At 35.3% G+C, this 19,144-nt stretch overlaps 1 protein-coding gene across 10 annotated transcripts in view; it reads left to right on the top strand.

Annotated features, from left to right (window-relative positions):
• Nucleotides 1-19,144, top strand: part of apoltp (apolipoprotein lipid transfer particle homolog) — a 597,023-nt gene that overhangs the window by 510,193 nt on the left and 67,686 nt on the right. For 5 of the 10 annotated variants that reach the window (XM_087240371.1, XM_087240368.1, XM_087240364.1 and 2 more), the window contains 6 exons: nucleotides 3,359-3,556; nucleotides 6,092-6,222; nucleotides 9,873-9,950; nucleotides 10,076-10,146; nucleotides 15,123-15,204; nucleotides 17,925-18,062. In XM_087240371.1, coding sequence (XP_087096497.1) covers nucleotides 3,359-3,556; nucleotides 6,092-6,222; nucleotides 9,873-9,950; nucleotides 10,076-10,146; nucleotides 15,123-15,204; nucleotides 17,925-18,062 — 698 coding nt within the window. The remainder of the gene's footprint in view (nucleotides 1-3,358; nucleotides 3,557-6,091; nucleotides 6,223-9,872; nucleotides 9,951-10,075; nucleotides 10,147-15,122; nucleotides 15,205-17,924; nucleotides 18,063-19,144) is intronic. The other 5 variants (XM_087240372.1, XM_087240369.1, XM_087240363.1 and 2 more) reach the window with 1 other exon arrangement.

Raw genomic sequence — 19,144 nt, forward strand, 5'->3', positions numbered from 1 at the left:
AAGTTAACTCAAAAGGGCCTGTGCATAAATGGAAAGACAGCTTTTTAGCTTACTTTCTTTACTGGCTTATTATTTTATAGGTTCCTTTAAACATCAATCAGCAATAATTTTTAATTGTCACATTCGTGCATGCTTGTTTTAAACCAAACTATTAGGAGTCTGTCTTCTGTTGTCGCTATTATATACTAGTGGTTACCCTTTTAAGTCGCACATTGTTATGCGATTTATGAGTAGTCTTTGCCTAATTGTTTTTAGTGTTATAGACGGTATAGTGTCGTTCACTAGCGGCACAATTAAGACAAATGTGAAATACTGTTTTACAGGGGCGATTTTAGGATTTTAATTTTAGTGTGGATCAGGATCAGATCCTTTTGGGGTAAACAAAGAAAAATGTATCATATAAATATTTAAGTAAGAATTGTAAGAGATAGGCACATCTTAACAAATTAAGTTGTGAGTTGTGAGAAAAAAAAAACCTGTTTGGTATACAGTTAAAGTGGACGCAAATACATGTAAATTAGGGAAGTTTAATCAGAAAAACAAGTGAGTATACTGAGGGTTTACTCAATTATTTATCCTCAGAAGTGCATACTGAGTATACGTGCGTATAGCAAGAACTACAACTATATATGTATATATATATTTATTCATATATATATATATATATATATATATATATATATATATATATATATATATATATATATATATATATGTATATATATATATAATATATTATATATATATTTATATTATTTCTTAGATGGAAAATATGTTCATTTAAAGAATAATGTACCCAAAATAAAGTTAAGAAGCTCCCAATATCTTTAAAACTTATCTCAAAACAAAATACAAAAAAAAAAAATAAAGAAATGTCTTAGCTGTTGGATGACGGTCTTTTCCTTAAGTTAAGCATCAAAAAAACCCAGTAACTGGTCACTGATCGGAGTAAAAAAAACATTGAGTACGTTGAAATATGTTGATCTACTTTTAGTTGTTAATTTAACGACTTGCAGATAATTGAGGAATGAAACTTCATTATGATGGTATCCAAAACGTCAAATCTTATTCAGACAGGATGCCAATACATCTTCCTAACATTCAGTTATCTGGACAATAAGGAAGCACTTAGACTGAGCTTTAAATGCAAGGTTTCCCAACTAGGACTTCACAATACTAACAGTTTGAAAAAGTTCATAGGAAGCATGTGTTCCCTCTACCACAACTGAATGGCTGTTTCTCAATATGCGATCTTCAGCAGTCTTGTGTTCTCGAGTAACATCATCCTCATCAGCTGCCAAAGTTAAGTTCCAATACTCAAGACCGCAAGTACGAAGGACGCATGAAACTTCCTGGATGTGTTCTTGAGGACGCAGCGATGCAGACTTGAACACGGAACTCGCGATCGAAGTCCCAGAAGTCATTACGACTGGAGGTGGAAAGCGCAGCATTTTATTTAGATTTATTATTAAAGTACAGAGATGTAACTTATTAACTTCAGGAGTTTCCTAAATGAGATGGTGAATATAAACTTTCCATGAACATCTTAATAAAGGAATAAACACATTAAGGGTGTTTGTTTGCTGAAACTCGTATTAAAATCTGTTTTATTTATATTGTGCAACATATATTTGTAAAGTCTTCATACATTGTATATTTTTTCAAAAGGGGGGGAAGCAATAAATCCCTGTATAAATGCTGTAATGTTTAAATTATTTACCATTAAAAGCATGTGGAGGTCACGTGACCATCAGGAAGAAGGAAGTATCTCATTTCTCACAGGACACGTTCTCTGTTCTCGCGGCCTCCCGGTCTCCCGGTCTCCCGATTTCGTTCTTACGAGGACACATAGCAAGACCACACCCAGTCTCCTCAAGAACGCAAGTCCGTTCTCTGCGTTCTTGGAATTGAGAAACAGCCATGCTCTTCTCCATTCACCCACTCACCTATTATACAATCTAGGTGCCTGACCAGCACCCTCTAGTGCCCTGTAGTTCCATTAGAACAGCATTTTTATTTCATTTATTATTCCATGAATAAAAAAAATTTAAAAAAAACACGTGACAGACATTTCAATCTGTTACTATATATATATATATATATATATATATATATATATATATATATATATATATATATATATATATATATATGTATATATATATATATACTGTACAGTTGAAGTCAGAATTATTAGCCCCTGTGAATTATTAGCCCCTTGTTTATTTTTTTCTTCAATTTCTGTTTAACAAAGAGATTTCTTCTACACAATTTCAAGCATTATGATTTTAATAACTCATTTCTAATATCTGATTTATTTTATCTTTGCCATGATGACAGTAAATAATATTTGACTAGACATTTTTCAAGACACCTCTATACAAATTAAAGTGACATTAAAAGGCTTAACTGGGTTAATTATATTAACTAGGCAGGTTAAGGTAATTAGACGATTATTGTATAATGATGGTTTGTTCTGTAGACTAATAAAATATTGACTAAAATAAATCGATAAAAAGCCTAAAGGGGCTGATAATTTTGTCCTTAAAATGGTGTTTAAAAATTTAAAACTGTTTTATTCTAGCCGAATTAAACAAAACAAGACTTTCTCCAGTATTATCAGACATACTGTGGAAATGTCCTTGCTCTCTTAAACATAATTTGGGAAATTAAAATATAAAGAAAAAAATTCAAAAGGGGGCTAATAATTCTGACTTCAACTGTATATATATTTTTATATATGTATGCATGTGTGTAATAATATACTATGACTTTTTAAAAATAAATTTTAAACAAAAAATAAGTAGCTATTATTTCACATTATGATGAATAATTTGACCTGAAGCCATTCGTTTTCTGATTTAAAAAAAAGACCTTGCACTTAAAAGGTTGCACTTATAAGAATGTTACAGTCAAGACTACATTTGTGAAAATGACCTATTTTTTTATTAGGATTAATTATGATTTTGAGCTCACTACACTTGAAATCTTAGGTTTATGCATTTTCATGGTGCATAAGTTAAATTAACTCATATTTTTAAGTGATAGGACCAAAATGCAAATTTTTAAGTTATGTTCAGTCTACTTTTCTTAATTGTTTAAGTAAAGACAACATTAGGGTTTACAGTGTAGTGTTCAACTGAATAGAGTATCTCAGGTTTGGAATCAATTGAGGGGGGGAAATAGTAAGTACATTTTCATCTTCTATAATAAAGCAATCAAATTATCCTGTGGTATTAGTTATTCAGCAGAATACAATAAGTTCATAGTATGATTTATTGAGAATGACCCATACAGTATGCATTTATCTGCATGTCAGAGCTTGATACTATCTTGTTGTTGTGTGTTTGTGGTGCAGGAGAGCTGACTGTAGTGGTGGACGATGCTGTATACGGGCTGGAAGTGACTCAGCATTCTGGGGAAGATCTTAGAGTGTTATTTTGTGTAGTTATCATGGACGAATCACTGTGTGTGAACATCAGCAGCATTGTAACACAGCACGGGTGCAGAAGTTATACCCAGCTGTCTCACTCTTTCCCCTGGCTACATTTTGCAGGTATGTGGGTTGTTGACATGGTGTAGCATTTTCACTGTTATACATGACAAAAATTAATGTAGTTAGTATTGTCATCTTTTAAAATGCATGGTTAAACATTTTTTTTTTCTTCTGTTATACGCTGTATTTGAGTGGTTTTTCTCAGGAATTGCAATTTATTTAGTAGTTTTAAAAATGTGTACTTGTACTTGCTCTTGAGTACATGTTTAGTGCAGTATCTGTATTTTATTCCACTATTTCCTTTAACCTGCATACACTAATAGAATATTTCTTGCCTATGATGATTGGCTGAGTAGAAAAACCAATCCTTTGATTCCTGTCCAATCAAATCGCATATAAAGTAAATCACATCATACTGAACTACCTGAAGACATGAGCATTTTATAAATACAGCAAATCATTTGGAAGCATTAAAAGGGTCCAATAAGATGTCCTTAAACAAACGGCCTTAAACAAGAACTAAATTCACTACAGAATGTTACGTTTACACATCCCTACACAATTTGCATGTATATTCATCAGCCTTTCACAGTGTAAGGCTCACTACTCACTACTCTTGAGTACTTTTAAAAGGGCTACTTTGAGAAATGTTTACAATAGATAGTTTTACTCTACTTGCACTACATTTATTTATACTTTTACTTGAGTATAATTTAATTTTTTATAGTTGTCTTTTCTAAACTGCTTATCAATTAAAAAGGAAACTGTAAAATCATTAATAAACACCTCAGGCCTAATTTAACAAGTGACCATTTTAGAAAATAGCATTATATTTTTAATTCATATATTACTAAAAAAGCATAGGAACTTCATACATTTTGTCACTGAAAACCACATCCCCTGTGGTGACACAATATTCTAATATAAAATCTGAAATTCCACTGAAAACTTTAATTAGTTGAAGGACTCCATTCAAGATAATGTGATTGAAGACCCCTGTGAAGCTTATGGCATGCGCCTCTTAAAGATTTGTTTGAGAATGTTTCGTATATTTCACGATTTGTTAGGGGTTGTTGTCCTCCCATATTTACTGAAAATGTCTAAGTCTGACAGTTCATAGAATAAAAAAAATTCATATTTTCATATAGTGATATGAAATTAAGTGTCCAACAATGAAGATAAATCCCTCTCATGCTATTTTTATTTAATCAAGAGTTGTTTTTCCATATTTTTACAGTCATGCACTGTAATATGTATACCTGACTGATGAGCTGTCTGACAAAAAAGTGCCCTTCTGGATCCTTCCCTTCATTCGTTGACACTACTGACTACGCTTACATGCACATCAGTAATCTAGTTATTTGCCTCAATAAACAATAATATAGTTAAGGTGTTTACGAGAAGTGCTTTCATGTAAGAGTTTTTGGGTGAATTTTGGGTGACATTAACTGCAGCTTAGCAGTTTTACTCATGAACATTTCATTTATGCCCCCGTGACAAACTGGGGTATAACATGCAAATAAGGAGTAAGGACTGGTGAGAGTGTTATGGAATTTAATAATGCAAGTCAAATGGAAGGAAAAAAAACTTCCACATTTTGCAATGTGTGTGTGTGTGTGCGGACCTTTACTGACAGCCGCGTATGGATCTTGTCGGAATATATGACGAAAAGTCCTACATGACAGTAATAGTTTGACTGCAGTGTTTACTTCAATAATGCCGCTAATATATGCATACTCCACGTCTTAATTCCATATTTCTGTTTAGTTCAGTTATGACTTTAGTCGGATTAAGGTAATCAAAAAAATCGCTGTTTGTTAGCAAACACAAGTACATCTTATTGAACATCATTTATTTTCATCACCAATTATCATTGTAAAACAGTTTCTCAAGCAGTTTGGGATGCATTTTGGAAACAGGAGATGAGCCCCTGGTCTAATGCGCCACCTGGCTTGAGAAACCCATTCTCAAAGACTTATATTTAGTCATTATTTGGGTAGCACACATATTCTGAATGCCTTCAGCAGAATTCAAATGAGCCCTTTTAATCTAGAATAATTAGGATTAACTACAAGATTACAGTATGATTAATCTAGATAAAACAATAATAATATATGCCCACCTATACTTTAAACTATTAAAAATGTTAATAAAAGTCACTTTGTTCAATGTTTTAAGGTTAAAAGTTGTTGGAAGAAAGGCTCCATAATGCAATTAAAAAACCTAAATAAACAAAACAAGTAAAATAAAAACATCAAACACAAATAATGAAAAACTGCTAATTTACTGCTCTTTTTTAAAGTACACCATAAGACATATTTAAGATACACTTCATTAATATGAAAAAAATAAATAAAATTATTAAAAAAAAGTAAAAATGTATAAAGCTAGTGACCTGTAATATTTTCTCAAATATTATTTCTCAAACTTCAGACTACATAAATATATCTTTTTTTCATCAAACCTGGTGTTTTACAAAAATAGCTTTTTCGACTGCCTATTTGTCAATATCTACTGTATGTGCAGCGGTATTAACAGTCCCATGTAATGGCTGTGTGGTTGAGTGTAGTCTGTTTCTGTCTCTGTCTATTGAAGCAGGTCTTCCATTTCACAGCAGCGCAGGTGTGTTTATGAACTGGAATAACAGCAGTGTCTGTGCTCAGCTGGAGCTTCATGTGGACGCCAGAGGCCTGAGTGCCACACTGGAGCAGAGTTCACAGTCTCAGGTAAGACAATCACTCATTGCTGAGAATCTTCCTTAATTCTCAAATCTCATTCACACAAGTACAACCCTGCTGAGAGCTCATTGGAGATATGTGCCCAAGGGTTCAACCGCAAAATACACTCACCGGCCACTTTATTAGGTACACCTTACTAGTAACGGATTGGATCCCATTTTGCCTTTAGAACTGCCTTAATCCTATATGGCATAGATTCAATAAGGTACTGGAAATATTTCCCAGAGATTTTAGTACGTATTGACATGATAGCATCATGCGGATGCTGCAGATTTGTTGGTTGCACATCCATGATGCAAATCTTCCCTTTCCTCACCACATTCCAAAAGTGCTCTGTTGGATTGAGATCTGGTGACTGTGGAGGCCATGTGAGTACTCATTGTCATGCTCAAGAAACCAGTCTGAGATGATTCACGCTTTATGACGTGGTGCATAATCCTGCTGGAAGTAGCCATCAGAGATGAGTACACTGTGGTCAAAAAGGGTTGGACATGGTCAGCAACAATACTCAGGTATGCTGTGGCGTTGACATGATGCTCAATTGGTACTAATGGGTCCAAAGTGGGCCAAAAAAATATCCCCCACACCATTACACCATCAGCACCAGCCTGAACTGTTGATACAAGGCAGGATGGATCCATGCTTTCATGTTGTTGATGCCAAATTCTGACCTTACCATCCGAATGTCACAGCAGAAATCGAGACTCATCAGACCAGGCAATGTTTTTCCATCTTCTATTGTCCAATTTTGGTAAACCTGTGTGAACTGTAGCCTCAGTTTCCTGTTCTTTGCTGACAGGAGTGGCACCCGGTGTGGTCTTCTGCTGATGTAGCCCATCTGCCTCAAGGTTTGGCGTGTTGAGCATTCAGAGAAGCTCTTCTGCACACCTTGGTTGTAACGAGTGGTTATTTGAGTTACTGTTGCCCTTCTATCAGTTGGAACCAGTCTAGCCATTCTCCTCTGACCTCTGGCAGCAACAAGGCGTTTGCACCCTCAGAACAGACGCTCACTGGATATTTTCTCTTTTTCTGACCATTCTCTGTAAATTCTAGAGATGGTTGTGCATGAAAATCCCAGTGGATCAGCAGTTTCTGAAATACTCAGACCAGCCCGTCTGGCACCAACAACCATGCCACATACAAAGTCACTTAAATCACCTTTCTTCCCCATTCTGATGCTCGGTTTGAACTGCAGCAGATCGTCTTCACCATGTCTACATGTATTGAGTTGCTACCATTTGATTGGCGGATTAGACATTTGCGTTAATGAGCAGATGGACAGGTGTACCTAATAAAGTAGCCGGTGAGTGTATAAGTGATTTTAAAAAATGTAACCCTGAACACATATTCCTAATGAGCCTGTGTTGGAAAAAAAAAACAGCATATACTGGAAAGGTCTGTTTTGATGCTGGTTTTGACCATACTTTACCAGCAAATGCTGCTTTTGTTCAGCAGGGAAATTAAAGTCTGTGTACCATTTCTTTTATACCTTCTTCTTCTGTGTTGTTAAATTGGCGGAACTTCCTGGGTGTGTGATAACAAAGAAGTTGCTGTGTTGTGAACAGACGGACGTCAAGATTTGCGTAATGCAGAATGAGTCACAATAAACCTCTTTTGTGGGGTCTGTTTTGGTCTTTTTTTTTGAGCTGCACAGACGCTGCCTTTTATTCTGCTGTACTTCTTTCGTACACACTAATGATCTATTAGCTTATTGAAGGGTTAATTGACCAAATAATAAAAAAATAGGAAGAAAAGAACATTCTGTCATGTTTGAATCGCCCTTGTGTTATTGGCGACTTCTGTGACTTGTTTTCTTCAATGATAATTGTCAAAGCAGCTTTGTAAGCAATAATAGAAAAGTCATTTAAGTTAGTTCATTTCAGTATTGCTTAAACTGTGTCAAAGTGTCTTCACACTTTAAGAAATTCTAAATACGCTCTCTCATCACAGACATTTGGAATGATTTAAATCCCTGTTGCCTATAGATGCTTCTCTGTTGGTCACAGACCATAGAAAGCGAAACATAAATCTCTCACAGGTGGTTGGATTTATTCATGCATGTAAACATGTTGAGTTCACATTTTTTTACAGCATTATGATAATATATTAATTTAATGGGAGGAAATGTGTATTCTATTGTGAAATTCAAACCATTATATAGCCAAAATAGCTTGATCTATGATTTACCTCTGTAAATATTCGACTTAGAGATTGTCTGTCGATTTAGACTCCTCCTGTCGTAGTATTAAACCTTTGAGGATTCAGGGTCACCCTAACAAAACTCAATATTTTGGCCCGTTCTCACCAAGCTTTATAACAACAAAGATAATAATAAAAATAGATGTTTCTAGATATATCTAAAGACAGATACATAAAAATCATTCACAGTGGTAAATAATAGTTCACATCGCAACTACAACAAAAAAAGATCCAGAGGATCGATATTGTTGGGATCAATTTCAATTTTATTCAATCACGAAACAAGAAAACACTGGCAGGCAGTCAGAACCTATTGAAAATGAAAGGGTTCTTGCCCCTAGTAAGCACACAAAGTCATAAGATTAGATTTGGGTCGTCATTTGGGGACGTCAAGTGACCAAAATTCACAATCCAGGCTCATTCTGAAAATGTACCTTCATATACATATAGTCCTAGGAATGACATTTTTTTTCTCGCAAATCCACCAGAGGTCGCTGTGTACACTTAGTTTTACTGTAAAGCACTTTTACAGTTTTACAGTTTTACACTTTTTTTTTTTACTGTAAAGCCGCTGTTGACTGACTGACACAACCTCCTCCTTCCCTTAACCCAACTAATAGTATTTTAAAAAAGACCGATCCAAAATAAAACAAATAAGACTTTCTCCAAAAGAAAAGATATTATAAGACATACTGTGAAAATTTACTTGCTCTGTTAAACATCGTTTGTGAAATATTTAAAAAAAAAAAAAAAAAAAAAAAAAAAAATATGTATATATATATATATATATATATATATATATATATATATATATATATATGTTTTAAAATAGGTACTATTCTTGCAAATAAACTGCATAGTTGCAATCTAAACAACTACATTCTTGACTAAAAAGCCTCCAAAGTATATTTTGTTGTCTAACTACAATAATATTTGTCAAACTGTAGAGATTGCTTGTTGCTGGCTGTATGTGGGCGGAGTAATACACAAAGGGTAAAGAGGTTGTACGGGTGCTGATATTACGATATTAAATATATCACAGCTATCAACCAATCAGATTCGAGAACCAGACAGAATTGTTGTATATATATATATATATATATATATATATATATATATATATACACACACACACACACACACACACACACACACACACACACACACACACACACACACACACATATATATATATACATACATCCATACAAACCAAATATATACATATACGACCCTTAACTCTTTAATTACATCATTTGCAATCATTTGTGGCAGAAAAACTAAGCATCAATTGAGTATAGAAGTATCAATATGGATGCTCCAGAATCTTTTTCTACACCCTGGGTCATTTCCCATGTTGTTGAAGGGAAATGCCTCTGATTCCATAAACCTCTCCTACGGGCAAAGCAAACTGAAGGCACAGAGGCTTGTTTTTACAGGTGAACTACACAGAGGGGATCAACACAGGACCCCTGCTGGCCATCTGCTCTGAGCAAGATCAAAAAGACACATTGAAGGTATGCAGAGAGAACATTCATGCTTCCTACGTTTTTAAGAATGGATCAGTGAACATTGTGGTCATTTCATTTTGTTTATGTCATACGCTGAAGAACATCTAAACTCTGAACTGAAATGTGTGCAGGTTGGGGTCAGAGCAAATCTTCAGAGTTCGGCTTTCTCATTTGATCTTCAAGGTCACCACAATATCTCCAGGTACAGCAGTCTTATTGAAAATATCTGTTTAGAGATAAAGTGATAGTTCACACTAAAATGGAAATTAACTCAACATTTACTCAGCCGCATGTGCTGGTTTTTTTTTTTCTGTTGAACACTAAAGATGATATTTTTAAGCTGATCGCCTGCAACCATTTGATCTCTTGATAGTCAATGATTGCAGGTTTCTAGTTTTCTTCTAAATTAGTGGTGTCCAAACTCTGTCCTTGAGTGCCGGTGTCCAGTTCTAACTTCCTTCAACCCACCTGCCTGGAAGTTTCTAGTCTACCTAGAAAAAGCTTGATTAACTGGTTCAGGTGTGTCTAACTGGGGTTGGAACTAAACTTTGTAGGACACCGGCCCTCCAGGACCGAGTTTGGACACCCCTGTTCTAAATGTATTATTGTGTTAAACAGAAAAAAGAAACTCAGACAGGCCTAGAACAAGTAAATGATGACAGAATACTTGAGTGTTTTTGGCTGAACTATTCAATTAAGGTCATTGCACACTGAATCTGAAATTTTCATTCAAAATATTCTTATTTTCTTTTTAATATGTATCCTACATTAATGCTGAAAATCGTATCTAATTTATGTACTAATTTGTTTGTTGTTTTTAATTGTATATCTATTAATGTTAAATGTTTTGACATCTAAATTGCCTTTATTGTTTACATCGCGTTAAATAAAAGTACATCATCATCCAAAATATTTGCATGTTTAAAAATTAGTGCTGTCAATCGATAAAAAAAAATGTAATGTAAACACAAGACAAAAACTATTTAAATTCAAAATATAATTGTTTATTAGAATTTTTGTTTAACTTGTAACACAGATTTCTTCATGTAAAAAACATACCCACAATAAACCATCAAGATCCTGGATTGACAGCCATATTTATTACAGAAATTAAAACACAGGCATGTTAATGCCAATTGAATTTCAAAACATTCAATGCCAATAAAGAAAAAATGATTTGCATGTTGGACTGCAAAAAAAAAGATAAAATACAGGCATTGCAGATATGGAAAATTATAATAATAATAAAGTATTGAACAATTGCACTCATTGGAAAGTTGTATTGCTTTGAGTTGAGAACATTAATTATTAAGCAGAAACAATTTTATTAAGTTCTCCTTTACATTCAGCAAGTTGCTAAAACAGTCCAGTCTGTTGACATTATCGGGGGACAATGTGGACCTTTTGTTTTGAATGATGTGAGCTGAGAGTGAGAACAGGCAGGATCACAAGCAGGATTTCTGAATCAGCATATGCATTTCGGTGCCTAATTAACGCCCGCAGGACAGCGCAGCCGGAGCGACTCCCTTCAGATTCAACACGCATGATCGCGTTCATCAAATTTGCTTAAACTAAGCGTTCTATTGCTGTATTTCACAAGGATTCTGACACATCAATGTGAAACATACACATACACATAATTTACAAAAGTTGCGTTAAAGGGGGAAACACGTCAAATTAATGAAACATTTGAGGGCGCATGCTGAAAGGCAGAGGAATGCGCTGTCTTTGACAGCTCACCACTTCATCTGACACTTTCTGAGTACATTTACATGAACACCAATACTCAGATTTAGATTATTTAATTAAAATCAGATTTTTATTATTTAATTTAATTATTTTAATGATTAAGTTTATACTCTTATTAATAGTATACCATGTAAACAGTGATTTTTGATTACCTTAAAGGACCACCAAGTCACAAAATGCGGAGGTTTTTCTTTCCTTTCGCCATGCGGTATCAAATTCCATTAAAACAAAAGTCCAAAGTTAAAATGAAACATACGAAATTAAATAAACTTTGGAGGAAACTCTGGAGAGTCTGGTGATACGACATTAATTATTTTGTACTGAAACTTGCCTTCAAAAAGTGCTTCCTTGGTCTTATCCAAATTTTTGCTTACATGTTAAACAACCGTCGGCCACAACAGGAAAAAAAAAAACTGCAGCTGCGTTAATTGCATTTATTTTTTTAACAAGTTAATTATTTCAAATTAATCGCATGCGTTAACAGACTCATTTTGACAGCACTATTAATAATAAATTTGAATATATTGCATTTATACACTTCCTCCAAAACTCTCATCCATCATTAAATGTATTTTATTTTTTTCTTAAAAAGTGAGTGGTGTTTTAAACTTCTTAGGCTACATTTACACTGCAGATCTTGATGGTCAAGTCTGATTTTGTGACTGTATCCGATTTCACATGGATTCCGTTTTACTCAAATCAGATTCATGCCTTGTTCATATGTGGAAATGTATTCAATATGAATCGGATCTGTGTCCTTGTGTCTGTAGTGTAAGCAGGTAAATCAGATTTTCACCTGTCAATGCGAGTCGTGCATCTTTTAAAAACTGTAACGAATGACGTCAACTCTGACACTTTCAGAACAGACTTCAACAGAGTCCCAAACCTTAAATCTCATACACGACAACTAAAAAGGCTATAGTAAAGTACTAAACTATAGTAAAGCAACTTGTCAAAAAGCAGTTAAAAATAAAACACAGTGAACAGTTTAAATACAGGAATGGCGAAAAGAGCTCTCTTTTATTATCAGCTGTTAGTCAGCGCCCGCTCTTTTTTCCTGCTTATTGTGCCTTTGCCGTGTGCTGTGTAAATACAGTCAATCATATACAAGTCACTTTTAAAAGATGATGTTAGCAGGTCAGCAAAAAGTCCCAAATACCCAGCAAAACAGTCCCAAAATCGCAATTGACCATCAAGATCTGCAGTGTAAATAGAGTTGTAATAAACACTGACAATAGCCTGTTGAGCTTTATAAATTTATTGGTTGACACTGATATGATGATCGCATCAGACCAAACTTCAGACACGCTCTTCATCAAGCGTTGACATTAGCTATGTTTCCATCCACCTATTTTATGCAAATGCGCATAAAAAACGTTCCAGTTGATGGAAACGCCATGATGCGCATACATTTTGAAAATGCGCATAAAAAACTTATGCGCCTAACTGGGTAGGATAAACTTTTTATTCGATAATAAAAGATGCTCATAAACTGCGATGGAAACACTTTTACTGCATAAACTCCAGCATGCGCATTAAAAAAGGTCATGTGATTTTGTTAAAAGAGATCATGTGATGCTTAAAATGATTAGGTGCGTTCGACATGAAGCTCAGCTGCAGCCGGTGATCAACAAGATTAGCCGAGCGCAGGCGGGGGCGGAGTTGAGAATGGAGCCGTCAAGACGGACAGCTGGACACTTCGGGACTCAAAGTTGCTGCAGTCATGATGACCGATCACATGGCGTCATCACATTTTTTTGTTATTTTTATTTATAACTATAAAACATTTACAAATAAAACAGAATACAGTCTCTACAAACTGTGTTTCCTTTTTAAACAATATAAGAGAATTATGAGTAAAATATATAACAAATGCATGAGAGAAATAAGAGGAAATGAGAGGTTAATATAAACATAAAACGAACAGGTCTATTAAATACAAAGCAATAAGCATAAATTCTAGGAGTTAAACATCACTCTTTTAGGCTAATACTTCTTGTTTGAATCTGCTAAAAAAAGGGTTTACATATATGTACATTTATAGATATAAAAATGTCCCATGTAAAAAGCAAAACTAGGTGTTTTGATTAGGTCTTAATAAATGACATTATTTTGGATAATGAATGAATTTTCAAAAAAGCATTTTAATCCAAAAAGATCGTGTTGAAAACAGGTAAAATAAGTGAGCGATGTAGAAGTTTCCCAGAAAGAGCAGGTAGCCTTTAAACTGCTTGACAGGAAATAAAATATATATTTATATTATAATAATAAAACCATTTTATAATTAGCTATTTAATAAAATAGTTCTTTAACTTAATTTGTTAAGAGAGCTTTAGGGTGGCAGGATCAATGATGATGATTATTTTATTTCAAGTCTGTAAGACTTATTTGAGTTCATATTTAGGTTATTCACTAAAATATATCATTTAAATCGTTCATGGAGATGAATGCAGTAAATAGTCTGTATAAAAAAGTTGAAAATAAACCTGTGCAAATAACCTTTATAACCAGATTATTTAACAAAAGTAAAATATTTTACTGCAGTAAAATATTTGTAGTCTTTTAATAAGCAAGATGTGTACAGGATAGAGAGGGTGTGAAAAGTGAATTGTTTGTTTCGAAACTTTTGAATCGGAATTTGTCCAATTATAAACCCGAAATACATGTGTTTGTTGTCATGTGGTGAACTCGGCCAATCGTGTAATATCGGTGTCGTCATCAAAGCTCCTGCAGTCGCTCTTCAGAAGCTGCACGGTCTGAGTTTGCCGTCTGATCTCGGAGCGCTGTCGCGGTACTTTGATGCCACATGTGACAGTCACGTGGCGTCGGCGCAGCATCAATCCGGACAAGATTTCTAACCAGAATGCACCGCTTTAAGACAGATTTCGATCGATCTGCGCAGCGCTGCATGAAGTCGAACGCACCTTATGTGAATGGATAAAACGTCAGGCTGAGCACATTATAAAACATCTGAAATGTTGTTTTGGTCATTATAAAACGCCTTACCATTTTAGTATTAGTGTTATTATATTATTAATGACCTCCAGAATCAAGAGCGCCTGTGCTCCGCGTCTGACACCTTCAAACGCCACTGCGCGCTCACTGCTTGTCAGGATTGTCTTATGAGGCGCGTTCATTTTAAAAAGATTGACGCAGCTTCTCCTACTGCAGCAAATGCAGTTTTTACTGTTGATATTTGGCGCCAATTAATCAGGAAGTGACGATTTTGTTCGCTTTGACGTTGGATGTAAACGCTGCTTCATTCGCACAACTTTTATGCAACAATCCAGTTTTGCGCATAAAGTTTATTCGCATTTTTGGATGGAAACATAGCTATTGATGCCATGTGTGAATCGGGCGTCAATGTAAATGTTTGTGTCTTGTTTCTGTGATGTAGTGTGAATGCATTTTGATGTGTTTTTTTTTTAGCACTGGGCTAATGCTCAACATTTCCCACAACACACCAGCCTTACATCCATACCTTCCGTACGACTTTTACTCAAAATCACAGGTATGATGTTAAGTTTAAACATTTATTTCTACAGTCATTAATTCCTATGTTTGAAAATACTGCACAGCATACATACCATTGAATACTAATTATTTTGTGTAAAAAGATAAACAGTTCTCTAGATCAGGGGTTCTCAACTGGTTTGGCCATGGGATCCACGTTTTTACATGGTCATCAAGCCGCGACATAAATTTTTGGAACTTAAATACAATTTTAAAAATTATAATTAATTTGTATTTATTTGTTACCATACACGAGTAGTGACAGATAAATCAATAGAACATCACCAAGACTTACAAATAAACAACATTTTATTGCTGTCATTTAACAAAATGTATCAAATTGTAGAATTATTACAAAGTAAAAACGACAAATACTGTAAACAGTGGTTAGGGTAAGGAAAGGTTCAGTTACCATGAGCTAAACAGTTAATAAAACATGTTGTCTGGTTTCTAAATGTCGTTTTCATTTAGAAGGTTTCGTGTTCTCTTGTGAGAGCACCTCGCTACTTATAACCAGGGCCAGACGGAATCTGCGGATGTTTTTTGCTATTTCTGCAGAGAATTTTGGTAAAAATCTGCTGATTTTTGTGGAATTATTTTGGGAGTATCCAGCGGAGTATCAAAACTAAAACCTTAATATATGAAATAAAAAGTAATCAATTACTGAATAAAAAACTGAATAAATTCAGATTTACACATTTACTCAAGTAAATAAAAAGAATTAATGATGGGCTAAAAATCTGCGTAATTCTGCGGAAAATTTGTGGAATTCTGCGTACTCAGATTCTGTGTGGGCCTACATATAACACACTGAGGCTTTAAGTCTTTTTTGCCGTCAATATATTTAAATTCATACTTCACATATTTGGGGTAGTGTTTGCGCTTTAAAAAATTTGTTGCTATAATTAAATGAAATGTCACATGTCAAGCGCTAGGGTTGTTGTGCACGCATTTCAAAATAAAAGTCAAAATAAGTTAAAAATTAAACTTTTGTTGTTTTTTTGACCACACACTCTGCGACCCACTGAAGGGTCGCGACCCACCAGTTGAGAAACACTGCTCTAGATAGTATTATATAAGTGTTGAGTGTGAGTGTGATGAGTATGACCTACCCAAAAAAGCTAATTTTTAAGGTCTTTGTCATATTTGTGTCTTCTTTGGTTGTACTGATACTAATTCTTATCCTAATGGTAAAAATTAATGAATTTTTCACACTTCATAAAAACAGAAACGCTTTGATTGACATTCTCCCTTTTCTACATGTTCTGCCCAGTAGTGATGATCTCTACCTTATTTGCATAGACTGCCCTGAGTGAAAAGCAGCCGTCCACCATTAGAGCTTTTTGCCAAACCTGCCAAAGATAATGTCTGCTATTAAGAGAATTATAGACTGCTCTCTTCTGAGATATTTCTTTTAATATTTTCAGTTTTTCACAGAGATAACTTTAGTCCTGTTTTAAACTTGCTGCAATATGCTGAGGCATAGGTTTTTGTAGCTCCGCCCTCTTTTGAAAAGAGCACAATCTCATTTAAATTTAAAGCGACAGTCACCAAAATGGCACCATTTGGATTAAAGCCTGAAAGGACCAGATTTAAACAGTTATAACATATTATTGCTGGGGTATTTTGAGGTGAAACTTCACATACACACTCTGGGTACACCAGAGACTTATTTCATGTCTTGTAAAAAGGTCCTCTTTAAGATCTGTGAAAATCATTGATCTTCAATCCCTGATTGAGATACGGTATAAATTGGGTATCACACCGGACAACAATCAATGCATTACAGTAAATCTTCCTTCAATATGGAAATTCATTTTACCACAGTATTTTCAATGAGGGCTGCATGTTGTCACAGTGGGTAGCACGTTTACCTCACAGCAAGAACGCCGCTGGTTCGAGGCTTAACTGGGTCAGTTGGTGTTTCTGTGTGGAGTTTGCATGTTCTCCCTATGTTCGCATGGGTTTCCTCCAGGTGCTGCAGTTTCCCCTACAGTCCAAAGCATGCGCTATAGGTGAATTGGGTAGGCTAAATTGTCCGTAATGTATGTGTGTGAATGAGTGTGTATGGATGTCTCCCTGTGATGGGTTGCAGCTGGAAGGGCATCCGCTGCGTAAAACATATGCTGGATAAGTTGGCGGTTCATTCCACTGTGACAACCCCAGATTAATAAAGGGACTAAGCAGAAAAAAAATGAATAAATTAGTATTTTCAATGACGTTTTAGTAATCTGCTGCTCCTGACAGCACTTGTGTTTAAACTGACTTTCACCTCGATTTTAGCTTGAACAACTAAATGAATGCCTAAGTTTAATTTAATTAAATTAAATTATGGAAGCTGTAAAAGCAACGTTATGAAATTGAAAATAGTCACAAACATTACTGTGCATATTTCCTATTGATGTAACAGTTGTGAACTCTTTTTATAAGCAACAAGTTTCTAAAAGAAAATTTTAATTTGATACTCACCTGACATGCGCTATATGATGGTTGGTTTTTTGTGCCATTCCATATTTCATTTGATAAATTGTATGTTAAGATATTCATGCACAATCTTCCATTATTCAGACAACTCTCCACATACAATGTGCATTTTGTAATGTGAAATAAAATACATAACCACATTATGCCAGTTACCATTTTGTAAATAAAAGGTTTGTTGTTCATTTTTTATGAAATGTTATTCAAAACTGCCCGACATATTTTATTTTCTTACAGTTGCGCCGTTCACAGTCCTCAGCTAAATGTACTGCAGAACTTCTGGTTGGTGTGAGCAGTTTGGCTTTTGATGCAGAGATCTTGAGTGCAAACTCTGGCTTTAAACAAGCGCTGGTGTTCAATCACTCAATACCTCAGGTAGAGAAATGATTCATCATTCCCTATAATGTGTCTACTGAATGTCCTGTCACATTTACTTCAGAAAAGTTTGAACTGATCTCTAAACTTTATTAGTCAACTATTCTTTTCTATGGTCAACTTTCTTTTATATATAAAAAAAAATCTACCACCTGACAAAAAATAAATAAACAAATACCCAGGTGGAGGAGTTAAAATATCTCGGGGTTTTGTTCACGAGTGAGGAAAGGATGGAGCGTGAGATTGACAGGCGGCCACAGTAATGCAGTCGATGTACCAGTCCGTTGTGGTAAAGAAGGAGCTGAGCCGAAAGGCAAAGCTCTCAATTTACTGGTCAATCTACGTTCCTACTCTCACCTATGGTCATGAGCTTTGGGTCATAACCGAAAGGACAAGATCTTGGGTACAAGCAGCTGAAATGAGTTTCCTTCGAAGGGTGGCAGGGCGCACTCTTATGAATAGGTTGAGAAGCTCTGACACTCGGGAGGAGCTCAGAGTAGAGCCGCTGCTCCTCCACATCGAGAGAAGTCAGCTGAGGTGGCTCGGTTTGGTTTTGGATGCCTCCTGGACGCCTACCTAGGGAGGTGTTCCAGCATGTCCCACTGGGGGGAGGCCTCGGGGAAGACCTAGGACACGCTGGAGGGACCATGTCTCTTGGCTGGCCTGGGAACGCCTCGGAATCCCCCCAGAGGAGTTGGAGGAAAATCTGGGGAGGGGGAAGTCTGGGCTTCTCTTTTAAGACTGCTGCCTCCGCGACCCGGCCCCAGAAAAGCAGCAGAAAATGAATGAATGAATCAATGAATGAATGAATAAAATAAATACACTGTAAAATCCAATAAGTTAAGGTAACTCAAACCATTTGAGAAAACCGATTGCTACACACCATTTGAGTTAAAAAAACAAATCTATGCATGGCAAGTGTTTAAACAGGACCCACGCATTTAAAGCGAAACATACTTAAAACAGTGTTTTCCTGTATTCACAAACAGCCGAAAAGAAAAACTGGATAAAATGTTTACAGTATACTCACCAGAAGTCTGAAATCACCTGCTGCTGCACCCACGAGAAAATGGCGTTGCCTC

This window comes from Danio rerio, chromosome 2 (assembly GCF_052040795.2).
Source record: "Danio rerio strain M-AB ecotype USA chromosome 2, GRCz13ab, whole genome shotgun sequence".
Taxonomy (NCBI): Eukaryota; Metazoa; Chordata; class Actinopteri; order Cypriniformes; family Danionidae; genus Danio; species Danio rerio.